Source organism: Dipteris shenzhenensis, chromosome 3 (genome assembly GCF_047967505.1).
Source record: "Dipteris shenzhenensis isolate YYH24624 ecotype China chromosome 3, Dip_SZ_1.0, whole genome shotgun sequence".
Taxonomy (NCBI): domain Eukaryota; kingdom Viridiplantae; phylum Streptophyta; class Polypodiopsida; order Gleicheniales; family Dipteridaceae; genus Dipteris; species Dipteris shenzhenensis.
In genome coordinates, this window is record NC_141598.1 from 3,160,526 (window position 1) to 3,185,298 (window position 24,773).

The 24,773-nt window shown below is 46.3% G+C and overlaps 1 protein-coding gene across 1 annotated transcript in view; it reads right to left on the minus strand.

Moving 5' to 3' along the window:
- The window catches only part of LOC147903233 (exocyst complex component SEC5C-like), a 115,462-nt gene that overhangs the window by 63,909 nt on the left and 26,780 nt on the right, over window positions 1-24,773 (minus strand). The window contains exons 12-13 of the mRNA XM_087373001.1: window positions 16,028-16,201; window positions 15,510-15,636 (exon numbers count right to left, since the gene is read on the minus strand). Of these exons, the coding sequence (XP_087229127.1) occupies window positions 15,510-15,636; window positions 16,028-16,201 (301 nt within the window). The remainder of the gene's footprint in view (window positions 1-15,509; window positions 15,637-16,027; window positions 16,202-24,773) is intronic.

Genomic DNA, 24,773 nt, shown 5'->3' on the forward strand with positions numbered 1-24,773 from the left:
GGCTCTCCTATGAGTGGGTGCCTGTCCTAGAAAGACTGTCTTGTGTGATTTTGTCGGGGGTTTGGAGGGCGAGTAGTCAGTGTCTGTGCGGCGTCGTACTAGGGTGGATACCGACTCAATACCGATATTCCGTGCCCACTTTATCATGAAGGAGGCTTCCACTCCGAAAAACTCCGCGCATGTCTAGAGGGGCCAGAAGTGTGCTTGCTCCACCTTTGCCTCCATCGGCAATCTAATAACTCCTATCGCCAAACCACACACCAGCTCCTCGCGCGTGAAGCTCAGCAGAAAGTTCACCTCCATGCCATGGGCGTACCAAAGATCTAGTCCCTGTGGTCCCATCCACTCGTCCATCACGAGCATAATCTGATTACTCAAAATAGCATCAAATACCTCTGGGGACCACTTCTCCAACCCTGTGGAGGCAAACAAAAATCTCCAAACGGGGTGTGTCTGAGATCCCACTGCACTGATCAAACCCCCCTGTCGGGATTGAAGGACCATGAGCGTGACCTCCAATGGTAGAGGGTATGAGTCTGGAATCTCCATATAGTTCCAACGTCCTAACCTCCAGAAGTCCCGCGGTAAGGGACGCCCAGGCTGGAGATTGGAAGCTGCTAGCTGGGAGGACGAGCCTCGTCCCTCAGGATCCCTCTCTGAGCGGACCTGGTGCTGCGATGAGGAAGCAAAAGGGGGTGTCGTCATTCCCTTGCTTGATGGCAGGGGTGTCGAAGCAAAAGAAGCTGCTACTGAAGCAGAGAGGAGGGCGACGGGGGAGGGAGAGATAGGGACGCGGGAGACAGGAGGACGGGGGACGGGTGGTGAGAGTGACCATAGAAGGGGGGACTGAGGGGGGGGACGGGGGTGGGAGGAACCCTGGAGGGGGAGGGGGAAGTGAAGAGGAGGAAGGGAGGCCCCTGCTGTTCCTCTTTCGAGGCCTCTCGGTCAACCCTGTCCCACTCCCTGCAGTTGGCCCTCTGTCTGCGGCGTTTGTGGGCATGCTTGCTTAGTTTCTTTTTCTTTTTAACCTGTGTCGAGTTCCCTTCCAAGGGGGTAATCCATGGGTTCTGAGACTCCTAATGCTCCTGCCTGAGAGGGCGCTGAACTCGGGCCTACTAACTCTGCCTACTCTGTGGAGGAAGGGGGGGAGACACACAAGGGAGGCCACGGGGGCAATCTCTGGTGAGGTGACCCATCTGTCTGCATCGATGACACTAGCTTGGTAACCCGGAGATCTCCACCCTCTGGCGAAGTGTGCCCCCTTCCAAGGTCTCGAGAAGGATCAACTCTGGGAGGGACTCCACGCTCTCCACCACCAGTCTGATCCTGGGGTCTCCATCATCTACTAGAACAGAGGCGGTCGTCTCTGGTGGGGACTCAAGCACTGTGCCAAATGCCCGACCAATGGAACGGAGGATGGCTCGATACTCCTTGGGGAGCCCTAGGAAGCGGAGTGTAACCGAAAACCGTGGAACATGGTGTGTTGTATCCATGTCCTCCACTGTGAACCAATGATACCAAGGGAAGAGGTAGACAAGGTGCGGGCCAAAGAGTATGGGGCTCTGCTCCACAAGTGTCGAGGCGGTGACAGGGAAGCTCAGCTGGATGAGGAAAACGCCTCATCCATAGATGGTGACCTCCTGGATCTGGTTGCCCTCTTATGTCAAGCTCGCCTGGATCCACTCTCGCACCTGTCTTCGTGTAGGCGAGAGGCCCATTATTCTGCCCACAAGCGCCTTGTCCTGGAGGGAATGAACTGCCTGCTGTACCTGTTGCTTGTCAGCTAGGGAAAGAAGAACTTTAATGGCTGTGGGAGTCGAGGGTGCTGCCATAGAGCCCCTCTGGCCAAACCAAAGGTCACCACCAACATTTTCTTTCACAGTAACAAGCACGAATGCTCCCGCTGCAGGGAGGCAAATGAAAAAAGGAAGAGAAAGAAGGACGGCAGGGAAAGTAGAGGGGAGGAGAGGAAGAAGGGAGCAAGGGGAGGAGGAGGAGGAAGGAATGAAAAAGAGGAAGGAGGGCAGGAGAGGCGGGAGAAGAGGAGAAGGAGGTGGGGGGGAGGTGGAATGGCGAGGGGGGGCACGCTGGCGGGAGGGCAAAAGAGCGGGAGGAGGTGCGAGGCGGCAAGGAGGGGGTTGGGAGGCAAGGAGGCGGAAGAGGGAGGGGTGGACAGGGCGGGGGGCGGAGGTGGAGCGGGGAAGGCAAGGCGGAGCGGAGAGGGAGGAGGGGCGAGGTGGAGCGTGGGCGAGGGCAAGGCAAGGAGGAAGGGCGGCAAGGAGGAGGGGGCAGCAGGCGGAACAAACAGGGGCAGCGGGCAGCCTACAGGCCGACCTCTCTAACTTGCAAACACCCCCAAGTACTAATAATCCTAACCTTCTCCTCAAAATTGCAAGTGATGGTGCTTGAACTCCAAAACTTTCTGCTGTAGAATAAATACAGGCCACCTGCTGGTCAAAAGGAAAAGTAGGAAATTTCTTTGCCCTAAATGTTGTGGCATCTCATGGGTCATGTAAGCGTTGATCCCACCTAGCATGCTCATATCAAGAACCTCCACAATCACATAGCCATTGCTTGTCTCCATGGAGACTACTTTGCACACCTCTTTATGCCTTGCTGTCCCCTTTTGCCTACATTGGGAGCATTCATTGCTATGCCATATATTCACTGCATCTCTGGCTATGTTGTCTTGCCCAAATGCAATAAATTGTTCATTACAGATGCTATATTCAGGCTCAAACAGTTCCAGAAGTTCTTGTGCTTCCTCAACATTCCAGGGATCTTCAGTCCTCGCATGTAAGGCCTTCAACCTTGAGCTGTACTGCTGTACTTTCCTTCTGACCATGACACCTATGAGGTCTTTAAAAGCTGCCCATGTATAAGGCCTCCAAGATGAAATCCTCATCTTCATCCAGGTGTGATGGTGCATGCCATCATAAAGAAAATTGCCCTCGTCATCCATCGGATATAATTTGAAATATCCCTCCAAGGCTGAGAGCCATTCTTCCTTCTTAGAAGGATTCTTGGTTTTTCCTGTGAATTTGTGGTCCATCAGACTATCTTTTAAGTGTCTACCACACACTTGTCCAACCAAGCTCCTGCCATAATATAAGAAAGACAAATTATCTCTGACCTCAGATCATAGGCCCATGTAAGCATGGTGCAGATTTGACAATGCAGCATCAAGGTCCCACTCACCCTGCAAACCCATGTGTACATTGGGCATATGGTGTCCTTCCACATAAATCTGCCCATGCTGCATTTGAGGTGGTCTAGACTCTATGTAAAGCCTCCTATCTAATTGAGATTGAGGCCAACTTCTCTCATAAGCATTGTGCTGAAACAGAGCTGAGAATTAAATGCTAGAGGAACAGGCGTTCCCAAAAGCATCACACAAGGATGGGATGTGCCAAATGGCAATAGTGAAGACCAGCATCTATCCCATGCACGTAATTCAAGGATATCACCCCTTGGAAGAGTCTCTGGCTGAAATCTCCCTTGGCCAAGATCCTAGTGGACTGCTCCCTTATAGGCTTCCCACAGATGGAAGGATCTGGCTGGTTGTGTAATAAATACTTTGCTTGTTGCCTAAAATGCATGTTGTGTGGGGTTGTAGTAAAAACCCCATGCATTAGTGTACCTTGGTGCTCTACTGACAAGGATGTAGCATTATCATGCCCTATGAGATCACGACCCTCGGAAAGAAGCTGATTGCCTTTGTCCTTCACAATCCTCAACTTCTGTTGTGGCAAGTTTGCCTTATCCCCAACTATAGACTTACCTTGGTCTCCTGCAATAGCACTTCCATGTGCACCTTTTCCATCAAGTTGCATATCTGCATTATCTTGCTGTGCACCAATGTACTCCTGGAGACAATAACTACTTAGACCTATGTGGTTGTGCAAGGAATGCTCACTATCATGCCCCTTTTCTATAGTGTCATAACAGCCATCTTCCTTCTGCCGTCGACTGTCATACTCCTGAATGTATTGTGATGCAGCTTCTGGATTAAACTATCATGCATATCTTCTTCTTGCTGCACAAGCTGCTCCTCGTCATTGTGTGTAAGTTCACTTTGGCATCCTTTCCTATCACTTGTGTGGTCTTCGATATTTTCTTCCTTTACGGAGACCATACAATGCTAGATACTCACCTCCGCCTCAAAAACTGTCCTAAAAGTTTGCATGCCTAAAAGTATCAAGTGTAAGCGCATCCAAGTCCTTACCTTGCTGGTCAAAATATCCATCTTGATTTCTATCACATATTCGCTCATCATTGCTTGGCTCATCATCTATCTTTTCATCCATTATGCTTCATTAGAGCGGTTATGTAGGCTTGTTCCATCACCCTGCATATAGGTGTGTCTTCCATTAGTATGCCGAACTCCAGGGCATCATCTGGAGCAATGTATTGCTTCTGCAAACTGATATAACAGCCCTTTTCTTGCTGTCCATTTCTGTTTCCATTGTGTGGGCTGCTGTTTGTATTTGAGCAGCTATCCCCACAAAAACCTCTTGTATTTACAGCCTGAAAACCACCAAATTTATGTCTTGCATACGGAAGCATCGTCAACCGCTTTAAAACACGATTTGGCTGTGTACTAAGGATGCATAGCATGGCTGGGCTGCGCTGACTGCATTCTCCTCATATGTAGGGTGTTGCATAGCCTTTGGCATCACTCCCCTCGGCATCATAGCTCCAACAACTGGCTGCTCTATGGCATCTGTCTCTCCACATTTAGTATAGAAAGACAACGCTATCAAATCTAACAGCTGAATGTGTAAGGTACAACAGTCATATATATCCCCACCTTGCAATGTGTTTCATGCTTGCCATGCACTAGCTTGTGATGCAAATTGTATTTCAGCTTGAAGACCACCTGAAATCTGATGCATGACTATCTTCTCAATAAGCCCAAAAGGAGAAAATACTTGATGCAACACATCCAATATAATGAGGTACAACGGATTGTCAATGGTAATCAAAAGGATTCCATTGGGCTGTGAAACTTCCTCACATTGAAGCTGCCTTGAGCTTTTTGCTCGCTGCTCAAAGCCCTGCATAAGCTGCCCAAAACTAGAGGCATTTGATTGTCCCATTGTGTGTAATAAAGCTTTGTTGCTGTACCACTCTGTCAAATGCATGCACATGTGCTGGATTGCTGTCAATTCCTGCCTATCTCAAAGCCTGAAATATGATGGAGAGGCGTGGAAGAAGGTGGCTGAAAACAGCCTTGTAGGGGCTGGTAAGGATGGGCTGTAAAGGCCTGAAACTCTGGTTCCAATTTGACAGGTATGGCTGCCCAAAATATCGATGGAGAGGCTCAAGATAATGGCCGAAGACGAGGCTGTAAAGGGGCTGTAAAGGGCCTCTTTTTTTGTTTTTTTGGAAGGGGGTTCCCTAAGTCACCTAGGACACTTAGGACACTAACCCAAGACCTCTAGGGCAGGGCAGTTAGGATGCTGAGTTAGGCTTACTTGACCAAACCTATTATCTAACCTAGCTAAGGTTAGATTAGCCCTAACTAATCCTAACCCAAGCTAACTAGCCTAACTAAACCTACTCACCTAACCTAACTCTATCGATATAACCCGCCCAAACTAGCTTAAGATTTAATAAAGCTTAATGTCGATGGAGCGGAGTCAAGGATAGTGAGACTCTTAGAAGATGCTGAGAGGATATGGACGACACCTGCTTGAGTAAGGGGCATTACCCGACCTAATCATATACAATAGTTTTCATAGACAACCGTTATCTAAAGGGTTCACTTGTTTCCCAATGGAGGTGGGACGACTACCGTGGGCTACTGATGGGCTCCCCAACCTTTGTATCACAAGTACATGACCTTACTATCCCCACCCCAACCCCCCAAACTCACATTTGACCACTCCTATATAGCATTCAGCATCTCGAGCACCATACCAACCACAGGGCAAGATACTCACGCCACCCTCCGCATCCAGATACACTTTGATCGTGCCCTTGATGTAGTCCATGTGAGCCACTTATTTCATGGGCTATGGACCTCCCTTGGAGATGATCGCCCATGCCTCAAACACCGTTGTATCAATGATTCAGGATGCCACGACTCACTCTGCAGTATGCCCCCCAGCTTGGGAAGATGCCCCAAAATCCATGGTTTGATGATGAGTGCCGAGAGAAGAGATATCACCTCATATGTGAGCGAGCGTTGGGACACCTGACAATGCCCAAGGCACATCGAATTTCACATCGCCTGGATGCCGTAAAATGCGAGGTGATCTGATCTCTCTGAGGAGGGGAGACTCCTCTCTGAGGGAAGCCACCGAGCTATGGACTGAGCACTTTGCACATATATCTAGATGAAATTGATGAATCCAGGAACATGCCCAAACTCATCCTCTAAAATTACAACACAATGTGCAGTTTCAATCACATGAAAGTCACTCATAAGGTTGAAAACCATAAACTCCATCACGCATGGCAAGGACTAGCTACAATGACATCCCCACTAATGTTATCAACGCCCAACAATGGGTGTAGACCATAGTATAAACATATGCTCTCACACGTACAAATCCACATACCCATACATACTTGAGACTTCGTACTGTATTTTCGTCGGCATGCTAGAGGTGAAGGGAAAGCTTATTTGTGACGAAGGCTAGCACTAAAAGTGGCCCACATTCTTTCAGTCAAGCTACAATTGCTTGTGAAGACTATATCATTTCATTTTAGTCTCTCCAAAATGAGCATCCAAGCAAAAAAAAAAAAAAGATTAGAACATCTAGCTGATAGAGCAACTAAAGATAGAAAGAATTTATCACAATATCAATAGGCCGCCACATGGAGAAAACTTCACAAGGTGAAATTTGTATGCCTGCTAATACGGCAGAAGCATATATCTAGATGAATCCAATAGCATGCCCAAACTCATCCCCTAGAATTACAACACATAGTGCAGCTTCAATCTCATGATAGTCACTCATAAGGTTGAAAACCATAAACTCCATCATGCATAGCAAGGACTAGCTTCTATGACATCCCCCTGTTTTGAGTACCACCACCATTGTGCCAATACAGAAAGGGGATCCCATAGACACTGGGTACCCTCATGATTGATCATACATTTGGCCAAGATCTACGCATCGGTACTAGAGAGAGGGATCAATTCATACACAAAGGCATAGGGCCAGCAGGCTTTTGGGACATGTTGTACCTCCCCTAATGCCCAAGGCAAGAGACCAAAAAGGATGACCTGAATTTGCACAATCTTTAACATCCACCTTGTGTTTCTGAATTAAGAGAATGTTAATAGGACCAAAAATGACACCTGGATGAAGCTGATTATAAATCAGCTGCCTTCGGCAGCGATGAGGTACACCACCATGACCCTGTAGATTCCAACTAACAATCCTCATCGATGAGAGGAACTAGACTAGAAAACCTTACCAGACCTCGTGGCAAAAACACCTCCCTCTTGGGACGAAGATCTCCTAGAGTAGTGGAGAGGAAGAAGTCCACAAGGGAAAGGACCCCCACACTTGTGAAAGTGGATGCTCTATTGATAGGAAGTGGAAGAACACAGCATTATCGCCAAAAATGGAGGACACTTGACCAATGGGGTCCTAGCCTGGTGGTTGAGGCGGGTGGGTGTGTGTGAGTATGCGTGAGTTCAACCCTTGGCTAGGCCTTGTCGGCATTGCAATACCCCCAAAAAAAATGGAGGACACGAGCTCGCATAGCAGGGACTAGCTACTATGACATCCCCACTGACGTCATCAGCGCCCAACAGTGGGTGTAGACCATAGTATAAAAGTATGCTCTCACACATACAAATCCACACACCCACACATACTTGAGCATCCATTTATACAAAGTCTTCATACTGAGTTTCTGTCGGCACTCCGGAGGTGAAGGGCAAACTCAGCCATGACGAAGGCTAGCACTAAAGAAGAAGGCTAATCAAAAAGCAGTCCAAATCTCTTCATTCAAGCTACAACTGATTGTGAAGTCTAAACGATTTCATTTGAGTCTCTCCCAAACAAGCATCTAAATCCAAATCTAGCTGATAGGGCAACGCACCATTTAAGATAGAAAGAATTATCGCAATACCAGCAGGCCACAACTCAATCAGCTATTGTTCTAACTATCCCTCCATAGATTTAGACAATCAATATGGCAACTTACTGAGAGGGATAGAGTTTGGTACTAGCTCGATGTGATGATCCTCGAGTCTGTGACGCAAAAGCTGTGGTGGTAGATCATCCTAGAGCATGATATCTTGATACTCCTAGATAAGATCGGCCATGGTGTGCCCAAAATGAGAGCTGGCTGCATTAAATTCAGCTCGCAGCGGACATACACCAGTGCATACACCGCGCCTTTGCGAACAGCTCGCGCTACTTGGATGTGAAAAATCAAAGGAATGCCAGGGATGCTTCTATCCCTGTAGATACTTGTCGGCTCAAATAGTCCTTCAACATTTGTGAAGGAATCATGCCGCCAATCAGGCAGAGAAGAGTACTCTTGGAACCACTGGATCCCCAGTATCATGTCGCATGAAGTCCTGCTAAAAAGATATCGCCTGAACCGTGAAATGAAATTTTTTGGCCTTGTGTATGATTTGAGTGCATAGCCCGTGTATGAACCCGTCCACCGCAAGCTCATGAGGCACTAAAATGCACCCCATCTTCTTGGCTAGCTGAGGGAGATAGCATCTTCTGAACTCCCCATATCAAATAAGACAACAAACCATTGCCCTTTAGCTCTGCCATAGGCTCTGATGAGGGTCTTCTTCTGCTCGTCAAGCATGCCCTCCTTATCTTCAAAGACCACCGATGGGATGGCATTTTTGTAGCTAGGGTAGGCAAGGCTGGGAGAGCCAAAGCAATGGTGACGGTAGAAGCCAACGCTTTTGCAGCCTTCTTGACCAACCACTTAGGGCAGTCTTTCTTTCCATGCCTTGCAATATGGAGGTAATGGAACCAACGATGCTCTACGTGGTACCGCTTCTGTTCGTCTGGCTATAAGTAACCTCTCGTGATGCTCGCTTGAGCTTTTTCATCCGAAGTTATTTTTGGCTTAGACTCCTAACCACCAGACGACTGCTGGTACTTTTCCTAAAAGCCTTTACCCGCTGGGGTTGAAAATTGTTCTTGCAGGGCTTTAGCCCGTGGTTGGACTTGCTTAGGCTTTCCCCCATTCAGCATCATTTCTTGATTTTGAACCAGGGTAAGCGTACGCTCGTAGGTAAGTGGGCCAAAGTCCTGGACAGGGAAATGAATATTGAAGTACAACCCCCTAATGAACTAATTCAACTTGTTGGTCTTAGACATGCCTAACTGCTAAGACAGTGTGATAACCTTACTGCTGTAGGTCGACACCAACAAATCAATCTTTCAGATTCAGCATCTAACATTTCCTGAGTACTAAGCGGTAGCGGACTTTCTTTCTCTTCTTAGTGGTCGAACTCTTGCTCTTCATCTCTCCTCTGTTGCTCCATGATGCTAGTTTGTGTATCCTTTCCAAATCTCAGCAAAACCAAGCACTCGCGGTAGTTAAGCTGAATTAAAGACCGAAGCTCTGATACCAATGTAACATGCAACAGTCAATGATCGTGTAATCACAACGAGACCTCCACCCTTATTGCGAGGCATATGCGTACGCACCACAAAGAGGAAAACAGAGAGTTTTAGGGTTAGAGAAATGTAGACGACACCAAATTGGGTTCTTGTACCCACTGAGGTCCCCCTTCCCCAAATAGGAGAGAAATCACTTTATATTTGGAGAATTGTCACAAGGGCTCACGTGAGTTTTGATACTCGCTTGTGGCCTCGACCCCGGGAATCAAGTGGCGAGGTCACGGGATGAGGGTGTGCAAGTTTACCCCTAGGGAATTGTGCCTTGGGTGTGCAAGTTCTAGGGCCAAGAGGGGCCCAAAGAACCTTAGAACTAAGGTTGGTCATTGGTGGGTTCTTAAAAAGGCCCCACTAGAGGGGGCCTAGGGGCAAATGAAGGCATGGACTGCCACGTGGCAAGCCCATGCAGGCCCTTTTTTTTTTTTTTCAAGAAAGAGACTTCTATTAAGTAAGAGAAAAAACCCGCAAGAGCAAGCTCAAAGCGGAATACATCATGATGCAGGCCCATTTTGGCAAGGAAGTCTTGGAAGGCCTTAGAGCAAGAAAGGGGCGACGGGATCTTCACGTGAAGAAAGGTGGACGCTGAAAACGAGAGCGGGCTGGAGTCAGGAGAAGGTACGGAAGCTTTCATGGAGCCGGGTGCAGCCGTGAGCACGGAAGAGCCTTGAAGGGGCTGGCAGACTTGCAGGGAGCAGTAAAGGCAGCTGCTGATGTACGGACTGTACGGACAGTCTGTACGGGATTATTGAAGGCGGTCGTACGGTACAGGTATGTATGAACTGTACGGAAGCAATGATGGTAGGCTGTACGGTCTCCTGCGAGTGTACGGGGTCATTAATGATGGCAGTACATATACGTACAGAACAGTAAGGACGACCAACGTGGGCTGTACGGTTCTAAAAGGCAGCTTTTGCACAAGAATTACGGGGGATTCGGGCTGCTTAACGGCCATAGATTTCTAAGTGCTGGCTTCGTGGTTGTATGGGCTGTACAACAGCCACTCTTTTGCCCTTTGAATATGGGCTGTGGGTGAGTGCCTGAATGGAAGCACATTTCAGCTTGACAGGGCATGCTCTGGGTTCATGTGGGTGTGCAAATAGCTCATGAATGAGCTTGGTTGAGCTGTTGGTTGGTGGTTTCATTGCATTTATCCTTTTTAGAGAATGTCTGTAAGCATTGGGCTGGTTTTTGAAGAGACTTGCTTGGCAGGGAGATCACAATGTATGCTTGCAGATATTGTTTGTGCTTTTGAGCACCAGGGACAGCTCAGTTATGCTTTCACCCATTGTTTGGGTATCCCAGGGGATCAGTGAACACTTGTGAATGACTCGGGAGCGTGTGGCCTTGCTTGGGCTGTAGATAATGGCTCCCATGTTAAATGCAGGTGTTTGCACTGAGTATGGATTCCTATGGTCACATGGGTGTGATAGCAGAGCCCCACAGGGCTAATGTGTTGTGATATTGATGCCTACTGAGTGAGGGAAGAGCATTGAATGTGAGTGAGTTGGTACTCACAGTGTAATCTCCTTGTCGCACTCTTCAATTAATAAAGAAATACCGAAAGGGGCGCCAAGGCTTTGGGGTCAGTTTGGGTCTTTGTACTTGAGCAGGAGCGCTCTAGCTCCCCCTTTCTCTCTGTGAGTGTTTGCTGAGTATTAATTGTGACGGCTTTTGTTTGGTTAGTGTTCTACCACCCTCTTGTTAGCCTTGAGGCTGGTTTCAAGAACTGTGAAATATAAACGACACTTCTTCAGAGAGCACCGAATGTAACTCCAACCCTTCAAACACTGAGAGCTGAACCACGAATTCCTGGAAACAGACCAGCCTGAGAGCTGACCCACAACAGACCAGCCATGACCAAGGCCCAATGCTGCCCCCACACCGTCAATGTAGACCACTGTACAAGGCTATCAAAGAGGCTTGTCTCCACGGGCATGCAGCAAAGCTATGTGAATGAGACGTGTGAAGAGAGGACGGAAACTGCTTGAGAAAACTGTGTGAAAGCTGAGCACGTGGAGCTAAGAGAGAGCTGAGAAAAGAGCTAAGAAAGAGCTGAAATTTGGAAAAGTAAAGCACCCCAAACCTCTACTCAGTGCCTGGCTACCGTGCTGCGTGGACACCCTCTCAATCACACTGGGGACTCCTGGAATTGCTGCTGTCCTGTAGTGACTTTTGGACGGGCTGCTCTGGGCTGGAGAGGAAGGCTGATTGCTGAAGGAATAGGATGAGGAGTTAGGGCTGCAAGCCCCCCTTTAAATAGGGGGCTGGAAGGGCCTGGTTTGGCCAGCCTAAATCAGCCCACCAGCTAGTTGGCTGGTTGGCTGGCTGGTTGTCTTTGAAAGCCGCTACCTAGGGAGGGGCAAAGGGAAGCCTATAGAAGGCGCTTCCCCAAACCCTTTTCCCTTGCTTTGGAGCTACCTTTGGGGCTCCTACCTTGCCTGCTCCTGCCCTCTTCACTTAGGCCAGCCCTTGGGGGTCCTTCTGGGCTCCTACCCTAGGCTGAGATCTAGACTAACTAAACCCTAATATAGAAACACTAACCTATTGAGTTCTCCAATGGGTACAAATAAACAAGGACTGATCTACCGCTTGAGAGACTACCTAGATTAGGGATCTACTAGCACTTGTCCATGTAGCCAGGTGGGGGTGCATGTGACACATGGCCTGATATGCACGCATATCCAGATGGTTTGCCAGTCAAAGTATTCAGTCGTCTCCCCCCTTTCCAGTACAGCTTGGATGCCCCTGATCCCGTGGTGCCGTATGATAAGATCAGCTGTATCATACAGTACGATCTACTCCAGCTATATGTTCAAGACTTGGAAGGGGGACCAGGAGTTTCCCATCAAGATACACTTCTACCACGACCACTTCTTGAGAGTATCCTCCAATTAGAGTTATAATAGACCCCAACATCAGGAGGACAGACGAGTCTCACACTCCCTGAAAATTGCCATCAGACACATGCGGGTCTTGTCCCATCAGGTGAGGATCGAGGAACGAAGAGCCACAGGCACACCTAGAGAGCAATAAATCTGCAAGTTATGCATGCTAGCCGAGGTGGAGACAGAGAAGCATTTCCTATGTCTCTGCCCAGCTTACTATGAGATCCGAGGACGGTACAATTATCTCTTTCAAGAGGGTCACAATTTTGGGCCTCCCTCCCAACTGATTCACTTTCATGACCAGGTGTGCATTGGTCTCTATCTGATGGAGATGCAACAACACTGAGAGACTCTATTGCATCAAATCAAACAGCAAGAGGTGACTATGCACGAGAGACAAGGCTGGACCGAGCCCAGCAACATGTCACACATTTCTACGCATTCGAGATTGCCCCGGGACATAGTGGTATAGACGAGGAGATAGCCAAACAAGTGGGCAGCAAGGATTAGTGGGAATAGATGACGAGGAGTGGTGGATCTAGAGATACAGGGACCTCTCTCTCTCTCTCTCTCTCTCTCTCTCTCTCTCTCTCTCTCTCGTGGACAATAATACACTTTCTTTCTCTCTCTCTCTCTCACACACACACAAAACAAGATCCAGTTCTACCACGACCACTTCCTGAGAATATCAGACGAGGGATTCATCATCAAACCCCAGTATCTCGAGGACAGAGGAGTCTCACATGCACTGAGGATTGCTATTGGATAGATGCGGGTTTTGTCCCATCAGTTGAGGATCGAGGCAGGGACAGCTGCAGGTATACCCCAAGAGCAAAGGATATGGATGCTATGTACGTTGGGGGTGGTTGAGACAGAGGAGAATTTTCTTTGTGCTTGCCCAGCCTACTATGAGATCCGGGGACGCTACCACTATCTCTACCTGGAGGGGAGTGGCTTCGGTCCACTATCACAACTAATCCATTTCCATGACCAGGTCTGCATTGGGCTCTATTTGATGGAGATGCGCCAGCACAGGGAGACACTATGCGACAGATTAGAAAACAGCAAGAGGCGGCTAGACCACAGGACATAGAGGCTGACCGGGCACAACGACACGTCACAGACTCTTATACATTTTCAGTCAGCTCCAAGGCACAGCGGAATAGAGGAGGAGGAGCTAGCTGAAATGAGGGCAGCCTGGATCAGCAGAGAGAGCCGACACTGTGCCGCCGAGAGAGGAACGCAAAGACCACGCGCAAGACAGAGAGTGCCCAGAGCACATCCTATTGAGGTCTGACCTATCACAAGCTTTCCTCAGGGGGGACCGACAGAGACGAAGTTCAATAACTGTATCAATAACTGTAATAACCCCCTTATAAGGGAAGCATCAAAGAAATTCAATTTGAAGTTCTCAATCTAATAACTACTACTATTTCATTAACTGCTTCACTACTAGGATAGAGCATGGCGGGCCATGATTGTTGCTAGTAGATAGAGCATGCATCATCATGAACATAATGAATATGATCTCATTCATAGAGCTAAATTGGTACCTTTGGAGCAGAAAATGCATGAGCTGAGAGGAGAGCCTTTGCAAGCTTGTCTCATGGACTGCAGACATGAAAGGGACAGGCCCCATTGCAAAGCACAATCTAGTGGGACACACTATGGAGGATAGCTTGAATTAATAATGTTAAAATTTCAATGGTAAGCAACAGATTCAAGCTACGTTGTGCATGTATAATCTTCATTGCATGTTGCAAGCTTTGTCTTTGACAGGGCATGTGGACAATAAGGTGCTGAGAGTCAAACCTCAAAGCACATCTCGGTTGATAACAAATATTAGTTTCATGTGCCTACCCAAGATTCAACATGAAAAAAATTGAAGCTACAAAATCATAAGTCAAAGCCACCAGTCTTTACAGCCGTACCCATGCATTCACAAACACACCCTTGTCATGATTCACCCTTGTCACATGCCTTTCATCACTCATATTAGCATCTGCTACAGCCTTGGGAAAGATTATCACAATGATATACACTTCCATAATTGAGAGGACTTCTTTTTTTTCCCCCTAATATCACTGGAGCCTTTCAGCTTTGTTGTCTGTCATTTGCCTGTGCGGCGATTCTCTTTTTTAGCTATGGCCTCCTCTGTCATCCACATGTCGGTAACTACATAGTTCCTCGGAACCTCCACATCTTGTGCTACAATTGGTATGAATTTCCAAAAATAGGATGTATCCCAACATCAAGCACATCTTGTGCTTTGAAAGCATGGAAAATCTATGTGCACTCAACTCACCTCTCTTTCAGTGTCATGTGCACTCAACTAGAGTGATCGCCAAATGTTGACCGTTAATTTCTCTCCCTCCCTAAGATTCACTTTCCAGCCATACCCAGGCATTCACGAACACACCCTTGTCACATGCCTTCCATCACTCACATACCGCTACAGCCACCTAAGATTCACTTCAAAACCAAGCAACTCTAGAGTCGTTTGGTTATTCTTCTATTTGCTTGTACTCAACTGACCCCTAATTCTAAAATTCATTTACCATAATTGGCCCTTGCCTAAAGTCCTTTAAGCCTCCCCACATCCAGATGGCCTATACTTAATGACAAGCTCAGTTCGCTACAGATGTGGTGCCTTACTACCATCAGTAGCCTAGCATCCTATGACCTCCATTCAATGCATTTGCACAGCAAATTGATGCCTACTCCAAGTCTCATCGGCTTCCTACTTTGACCTATGGTCTACAACCCACGCTTCACACTGAAGTTCATTTTTATTTTATCCACAAGTATTGTAGCAAATATGTGCTATGTGAGACATTGTGCCCTCTTCTAGATGAGATACACAGATGAAGCTCACTCACAACATGGGTTCTTCCCACCTACCCATGGCATCAATAAAGCATGGCAGCGTATCTGTTTAAAAACGTGACTGTTCTGTTGCACAGTAAGCTGCTCAGGAGCAAGCAAAAAGATTCAAAGAATATACCTGCACTAGAAGGGGCAGCATCTTGACTTTCAAGGGACAGGCATGCCTTAGCAACCTCTTGCACTGCCTTTTGCATGTAAGGTCTCAACAGATTCGACTCTGCCAAGGCTAGGAATGAGTTCAGGACCTGATTTGTAGCATACACAGTGCATCAGTTGCATATTTTCTGAACATATGAGCAGTCCAGGAAGACAATACATTGACATCCTTAAAACACCATCTCCAACTTTGCCACAGTATTCACACTATCAAGCACAGCAAACACATGGACCTATTAATGGCATACAAAAGAGAATAACAAAAAAACTCTACAACCTTCACCAATTTGGACTTTGAATAATCACCTCAACAAGAAAAATGGTGGAAAGTAACATTTTCCAAAGAGCTTATAAGCATCATCGATCAACTACTACTTTTACAACGAGCTCCCTCGGACAGTATCCCATGCAGAACACACCAAGGCTAGAACACATCCTTTCCACATCATAAGACAAGAAAATTTTCTAAGAGGAACTCACCTTTGTTTCATACAGAGTCAGTATGTCGATAACCATTGTAACAACTTCATCCAACGAGTGCCTAGTACAGTTTATCTCTGTTTTTTTGTTTACAGCAACATGCTGTCCTGATACAGTACGCTTATATTTGCTTTCAGCTTCAAGCTTTCCATTCGATGAGCCTCCTTGGGACATCTGTGGCAAAAAGTGCAACAATTGCCTTAGGAATCTCTCTCTCTCTCTCTCTCTCTCTCTCTCTCGTGAAACCTTACAATTATCTAGGACAAGATTTCTAGGACAATTACAAATGCATTCAATTTCAAGATTATTCACAAACCAGGGAAAACCCATGCTGGGGTGGATTTCATGTCTCATTGCATTTCAGGTCATGACGTATCTGTACCGAGTCAGGGTCAGGGAGTATGGGGATTACACCTCCGGGCGTAGCAGGATACCATGGCTAGCAATGTCCTCTTCTATGGCACTTGCAGCAAGGGGAGACCAGATGTGCTAATGCACGCACAGAGAGAGAATTTGCGGGACTAGGGCTCCACATGGACAGACTACCTCCATTCTAGTACAGCATGGATGCTCCGTTCTCTCCCCTCTTATCACACGAGGTCAGCTAGGTTATCCTTGAGGATCTACTACAGCTACACACATTCCGGACTTGGTTGGGCCCGAGTGATCTTCCAGAGGTGCTGGTATGCACGCACACAGAGAGAATTTGCGGGACTAGGGCTCCACATGGACAGACTACCTCCATTCTAGTACAGCATGGATGCTCCGTTCTCTCCCCTCCTATCACACGAGGTCAACCAGGCTATCCGTGAGGATCTACTATAGCTAAACACATTCCGGACTTGGTTGGGCCCGAGTGATCTTCCAATGAAGCTAGGCTTCTACAGCGATCACTTCTTACATATCACAGCGGAGGGTTGTTAGAATTATAGATATAATTCAGCAGTGACCAATGTAATATAATAAGCTAGTTAGGGGAACTTTTCCCTCTTTAAGAGGTTTTTCCCCCTAATCGCAGTTAGTTCACTAACTATGGTTAGTGACTACTAAGGTTTTGTCACTAGGACAAAACCTTATCTCTCACTCTTTCAGTTGTACTCTCACACTCTTCTATTACAACTAAGCTTTCAAGCTTTCAGCTCTCAGCTCACTCTCTCTTGCTCTCTCTCTCTCTCTCCCCAAAACTCACATTTGGTATCAGAGCCTCGTTGAGCTCCTGCTCCCAGCCCAAACTCCTCCTGCCCGGATAGTTCGTGCTCCTCCTCCTGTTGCATTCCGTCTGTACGCTGCATTCCCATTGGAGCACGCCATCCGTACAATCGTCGTCCGTACAGATCGTCCGTACAAAACCTTGGAGGAAAAAAGTAAGGTGTCTCCACTAAGCTTCTTGATGCATAGTTATTTGCTCTTAGATTTGTGGATATTGAGCATGATGAATTGATGCGATAACTATCTCAGGGAACTTTTATCTATGTGTAGAAAAGAGGATACTTGGAGGCTTAAAAGCTTTGTTCTGCTTACAGTTAAAATGAGGGAATTCAAATATCAGAAGCTTTGTTCTGCTTACAGTTAAAATGAGGGAATTCAAATATCAGGAATTGGAGTAAGTTTTTTTTCCAAACTCCAGTGCAGCCAGTGGTCTTGTATGGATGTCAAGTACAGGGCACAAACCTAGCAAAAGAACTGTGGAAAAGAATAGAGAGAAAGAAGAGCTAGGGATAAGTGTGCAAACTCCCTATCCCATGATTAAGGCAGAAACCGGAACGCTACCTCTTGAGTCTAGAGTCCCCTTTTGGATCTAACCTACACACACTCCAAAACAGCAATCAACAAACAAAAGAATAAACAATAGGCGACTCACCCCCAGCCACCCCGAGCGCGTGGGCTAATGATCAGACTCCCCATGGCCGCGCCTATAGCTCTGGCATCCCATACCACCAAAACCCGTTCCAAGGAACCTTTGGCACAACATCTCCTGATCTGTCATCTAAAAGGAGTGAGTCTAGGCTCATGATCCAGACCAGACCATCCAATGGTGTGTGCACACTAAATGCACTCACAATACCTTGGCCACTCTTACATATAAGAGCATCCTGCTTTATGGAAAGTGTCCTGGCTAAAATTAGCCAATTGGCCCTTTGCTAGTGTTTAACACCTCAAGCACCACGTTAGCTTGCTTCCCTTAATCTCAGGGCCCCCTAACCCTACTGAATTAAGTCTACTTATCCGAGGATTAGCATCTAGGTACATAACATTCTTCCTTCTTGTGAACGTTTACTCTTAAACGAAATTAAGAAAGTTCTTCTACACTAGCAATTGACTCCCAAGTCGAGTCTTCCTCAGTGCTCAAGATAGAGCATGATTTTATGCTGATAGACAGCGTTTGCCTACAGAGTTTTCTAAGGAAATGGCCGTATATTTGCAAATACCCAATGATTCAAAGACGTTACAGACGGGGTTGGTAGAAAAGCTATCAGGTATTGTCGACCCTTCTTAATCTTGAAAAAGATTTATGAGGTTGCATATAAACTAAAATTGCTTGCACATCTAAAAGTTCACCCGGTCTTTTATGTCAATGGACTGAAAGATGTATTGGGGGCTGGAGACAATCTTGTTGCGCCCGACGAACTTGTGGAAGTTGAAGAGTAGACCTGTGTTCCACATGAACCTGAAAGCGTCATCGATTCCTGGGAAAGAAAACTTAGAGATAAGATAATTCCGGAAAGAAAACTTAGAAATAAGATAATTCCAGAATTCAAATTTAAGTGATGACAAATTCTTCAATGCTGATATCCGTACATAAGCATAAACAAATTGTAGCCAATAGCCAGATGCTTAGCACAATTGTAGGCAAATTCCACGATTACGATATACTTCTCCAATCAGATGGCCTCTTGGAAACGTATGCCTTGTTATAGAAATATTTATATTTCCTGATACAGTGGCCAATGTGTTAGGGGTTGGAGGCACTTTTTCCCTTTATAAGGTTTTTCTCCCTCACCTCAATTAGAGGTTGAGTCTGTGGGTAAATTAGTCACCACTCATGTTTTGACCCTAGTGAGGATCCATCTTAGGGTTTTGTCTCTCTGACTACCCTAGCTTTCTAGTTCACTGTTGTTGCTGCAATTTCATTTTAGCTTCCTTCAGCTCCAACATTTGGTGTCAGAGCCGATTTCCCTTGCCTCCTAACACCTTCCCCACACCCGTGCGAGAACCTTCAATTTTGAAGCGAAAACTTTCAGCCTCCATTTCCAGCTGCATTCGGGAGCTATCTAGGGCAAGGCAACCTGACCAGAAGGCATTCCAGGCTCTACGACTTTGTTACAGTAGATTTCAGCTGATTTTGAAGTAGTTCTGGTGCATCTCAACCTGTTTCCAGCCTGAGAATGCTGTGCGCCTGTTTCTGAAGTCATCTGGAGCTGTTTTGGAGCTGTGCAGCTGCTTCTGGAGCTGTTTTTCTGTCTCAGCATCCATTTTCTCTGCTGGTCGACCTGTTTTTCTGTTGTTTGTACCTGTTTTTGCTGTCCAGAGCAGGCGCCTTTCCAGGTGGCTTGACCTCTAGCGCTGTCACAGCCTTCCGGAGCAGGTTTTGACTGCATTTTGGGGAATCTTGAATCTGTTTTTTTGTCTTGGAACAGGTTGAACTGTTGTTTTGCAGATTTTTGACCTCAGCAAGTCTGACTCTTTCTGGAGGAGTTTTGCTTGCTGTCTTGACAGTTTTGGATCTGAAGCATCAGTTCCAAGGCTGGTTGAACCTGTTTTTCACACACAGCACGTGTTTGGGGTCATTTTTGGGACTTTTCTGCTGTTTTTGGGCTTTTTCACACGCAGCATAGGTTCGTGTTCTTTTTCGGGACTGTTTGGCTGTTTTGGGGCTTCTAAAAGTGGACACCTGGACAAATGGTAGAACCATACATCCAAAAAACACTCCCACCCTACTTCATCGCTCATTGGGTCGGCTCCACTCTTCACCCATCACGCATTTATTTTCTTGAATGGGCTCTGCAATTTGCTATTTAGTTCAAAGCAGAGGTGATTTTCAGAGGCCTTATGCCTTGTTGTGCCAAGCATTGCAAAAATCAAGGCTGCATTGCAGAAGGCATTGAAATGACTGACTTGGGGCTGCTTCATTATTATTTGGTCACTCAATTTGTGCAGGATGACAAAGGCATTGGCTTGTTGCAATCCAAATACCTTGGGAAGCCGCTTGAACAGTTTAGATTTCAGAATTTGCAAGCCCATCTCAACTCCTATGGAGCCAGGGCTTAAGTTGTCCATGCATGATGCTAGTGAACCATTTGATGCCACTATGTATAGGCAGGCCATAGGATGCCTTACTCGTGTAATACACGGCCATAAATTCAGTATGCAGTATCCCAGTTGGATAGGGGCAGATTTATGCACAGCCCTAAGACTTCACATTGGCAGCCTATGAAGAGTGTGTTCAGGTGCCTACAAGGTACTTGGTCTCTTGATTTGCTATTTCCCAAAGGGGTAACTTGCATTTACATACTTACAGCGATTCGGAATGAGCCGGTGACTTTCACATGAGGCAGTCAACCAATGATAAGTTTTCTTTCTCGGACACTATGCATTTCTTGATTGAGCAAGATACAACCGATGGTTGCTACCTCATCCTATGAGGCTGAGCAGAGGGAAGCTTTCACAACTACAGTGGAGTGTGTTTGGTTGAGGTGTTTGTGGGCTGATTTACATGTGTCATTGGAGGAATCTGCCATTGCAGTGACACAAGATTCTATGTTTCACGCACGTACGAAACACATAGAGATACATCATCACCATGTCATGGAGCGGCTGCATGCAAGCGAGATTAGCTTGGTCTTCTGCCCTAAACAACAAAATGTGGCGGATCTTTTCACCAAAGCATTACCTTATCCAAAGTTTGAGGCTTTCTACAAAGCTTTGAACTTATATCCATATGGAGATTGTCACACTATAAGGGGGTGTTGGAAATATTATGTCCCACATCAGGCGCAAATGTGACAAGGGGCTAGTGGCAAATGTGATAGCAGACCACACATGCTGACATCTTCCAAACGCTCCATCACAGGTTTTATGCTACCACAACAGCCTCGCACATCAAATACCCCCCCCCCTTAGAGTTGATGCCCCCACCAACTTCAATCCTGTCCATGAGCTCGGAGAGTTTTCTCCCTATGTATCGATTTCGTTATGATCGTGATTATGGGTTTTCTTTTGTATTCGTCATGGGTGTTGATGCTCACTTAGTGGCTCCACCCCTCAGGTCACTGTATCAATTTCTTTTAGTCTCATAGACCCTTTGATTTTCCGAAAACTTTTAATAATTTTTTTTCTTTCTTTTGCCCTCTCTCTCTCTCTCTCTGGTTGGTACCATTTGATGTTGATTGGCGGCAGGACACCTTCACGATTGTGGAAGGTTTACTTGAGCCTGCCGTGATACGTGGTGCTGTTTACGTACAATTTCGTACCTCGTCCGTACCTGCCCGTACTCGTCCGTACTTGCCAGTACTCTACCGTACCTGCACGTATCGTACCTGCTACTTTCGTACCTGTCGCACCTGCAATCTCTTCTGTACTGTACCGTACAGCTTCTCGCCATACGCCTGTACTTTGCCGTACTGTTTTGCAAATCCGTACGTCCGTACGGCAGATCTCCTCGTCCGTACAGCAAATCTACTCGTCCGTACCGCACGTGTATTTCCGTACGACCGTACAGTCCACGACTATACAGTCCAGTTGCAAAAATCTGTACCTGCAGATCCGTACAGGGTTTCCTTCATCTGCAAGTGATCTTTGGCAGGCACATTTTGTAGACAGCCATTGTTTGGCTCAGTTTTTGGGAGTACATTTGGGACATCTTGTTTGTTGCAGACATACAATCAATTTGCAGAATCTGCTTCAAAAATTTGGGGCTTTTTTGGTTCTGCTTGCAATCTTGCAGACAAAATTTGGGACTTTGCAGATAATTTCAAGCTTGAAATTTGGGGCTTTCAATTCTGCAGTACAATTTCTTGAAGAAATTTGGGGATTTTGTAATTACACTGCAATTTTGCAGTGAAACTTGGGGCTTTTGCAAACAGAGTGCAATTCTTGCAACATTTGGGGCTTTTGATCAATTTGCCCCTTTCTGGTTGCAATTTCGGGCCTATTTTGGGGCTTTTGTGTTGGGAGAGCAATTTTGGAGATTTCAGTTCATACTGCCTTTCTTGAAGTGTTTTGCAGCACTTTTGGCAGATTCTGGAGAGTTTTTTGATGCTTGGACAGATTTCTGACAGTGCAAGTGCAAAAATCTGAGTTGCATTTACAGCCAGTACTTGGCTGTGTTTTTTTAAAGTTGTGCATTTCATTCCCAGTAAGGGAATTCAGTCTTGTATCTGCTAAAATCTCTTTCTCAGATATGGCCCAGCAAAATCAGCATGATTTCCAGTTCGGTGGTCTCTCACAGGAAGACAAGTTGGATGCTACCAACTACTCCCTCTGGAGTTTTATGGTACGCAATATTCTGATTTCTCGCAATTTATGGGATTATGTGAATGGGGGTGAGATGCGACCAGCAGGTATGGCACCTAATACCCCTCCTCAGCAAGGAGGTGGAAGAGGTCGTGCACAGGGTGCAGCTGCAGAACAAGTTGTTGGTGTAGCTATAGCCACTACTCCAGAGCAGAAGAGATGGGATTCACGGGATGCTTTAGCTTTGTCATGCATCTCTCTTTCAGTGAAAAGATTTATCATTCCGCATATCCGGTCGTGTAAGACCTCGAAGGCAGCGTGGGATATCTTAGAAAGCATGTATGCAGCCTGGAATGATGCAAGGGTATCTTTCTTGAAAAGAGAGTTAAGTAATACACATATGGAAGAGGGTGACTCCATGTCAGTCCACCTCACAAAGCTACAGGATCTCAGAGAACAATTATTGAACATAGATGAGATTATTCCTGATTCAGAGATGATTACTACCACTCTGAATTCTCTTCCCGAGTCTTATCTCAGCTTTCATACCTCGCTGAACTTATCATTGAGGGGAGGTGCAAATCCTCTCACTTTTCATGAGTTCATAGGACTTCTGCTTCAGGAAGAGCAGACCAGGAAAAACTTCAAGTGCAGGTAAACAAGCTATGCTCTCAAAGTTCAAGTCAAAAACAAAGGGACAGGCAAAGACATCAGTAAATCAGCCTTCCAGTGGGTCAGGACAGCCTTCACAAAAGGCTAAAAATGATGCAAGTAAGCCCAAGAAGAAGGGTTTTTGTCATTACTGCAAAAAGCCAGGTCATCACATTGCAGAATGCAAGAAAAGACTTGGGTATGGCTGTTTCAGATTCAGCTCCTCATGCATCTAACAGTGGGGATGCTGCAGCCAACTTTGTTGGCTGCACAATAGTCCTACTGAGAGCACCCTCTACATCAAGATGGATGGGGGGGAAACTTTAGTCATCCTTCTTTATGTCGATGACTTACTGCTCACAGGGTCCAATGAAGATAATATTGCAGATTTCAAAGCTGATTTGCAGACCACTTTTGACATGTCAGATTTGGGGCTGCTTCACTTTTATTTGGGGATCCAGTTCTCTCAAGAGAGATGTGGCACTGTTATGTCGCAGTCCAAGTATGTGCAGAAACTCTTGGACAGATTTAACATGCATGATTGTAAGCCCATAGCCACTCCCATGGAGCCAGGGCTGAAACTCTCAATGCATGATGTAGGAGAATCAGTTGATGCCACATCTTACTGTCAAGCTGTTGGATGCCTCATATATCTCTGCAACACTAGACCTGATATTCAGTTTGCAGTATCTCAGGTGAGCAGGTATATGCACAGCCCAAAAACTATGCATTGGCAGGCAGTTAAGCGCATCTTCCGTTATTTGCAGGGCACGAAGTCTTTTGGCTTGTTATTTCCCAAGGGGGGTGACTTGCAGATGCATGCCTACAGTGATTCAGATTGGGCTGGTGATTATGACACTAGGCAGTCCACTAGTGGCAATTGTTTCTTTTTGGGTAAATCTTGCATTTCCTGGCTGAGCAAGAAACAATCTACAGTGGCTACCTCATCATGTGAAGCTGAGTACAGGGCAGCTTTCACAGCAACAGTTGAATGTGTCTGGCTGCGACGTCTATTTGCTGATCTTCATCTGTCATTGGAGGGTCCTTCTCCAATTCTCACTAATAGTCAGAGTGCCATTGCAGTGGCAAAGAATCCAGTGTTTCATGCTCGCACGAAGCACATTGAGGTTCACTATCACTACGTCAGAGAGAAGTTGCATGCAGGAGAGATCAGTATGATCTTTGTGTCCACACATGACAACATTGCAGATATTTTCACCAAAGCACTACCACGTGAAAAGTTTGAGGCATTTCGCAGTGCCCCGAACTTATATCCGTTTGGTGATTGATCAGCCTTGTACATGACATTGGCACTGCAGGGGGGTGTTAGGTATAGATATAATTCAGCAATGACCAATGTAATATAATAAGCTAGTTAGGGACACTTTTCCCTCTTTAAGAGCTTTTTCCTCCTAACCGCAATTAGTTCACTAACTATGGTTAGTGACTACTAAGGTTTTGTCACTAGGACAAAACCTTATCTCTCACTCTTTCAGTTGTACTCTCACACTCTTCTATTACAACTAAGCTTTCAAGCTTTCAGCTCTCAGCTCACTCTCTCTTGCTCTCTCTCTCTCCCCAAAACTCACAAGGGTTTCATTGATCCACCAGGATACACGCAGACTCACCTACCCCTCTCGCT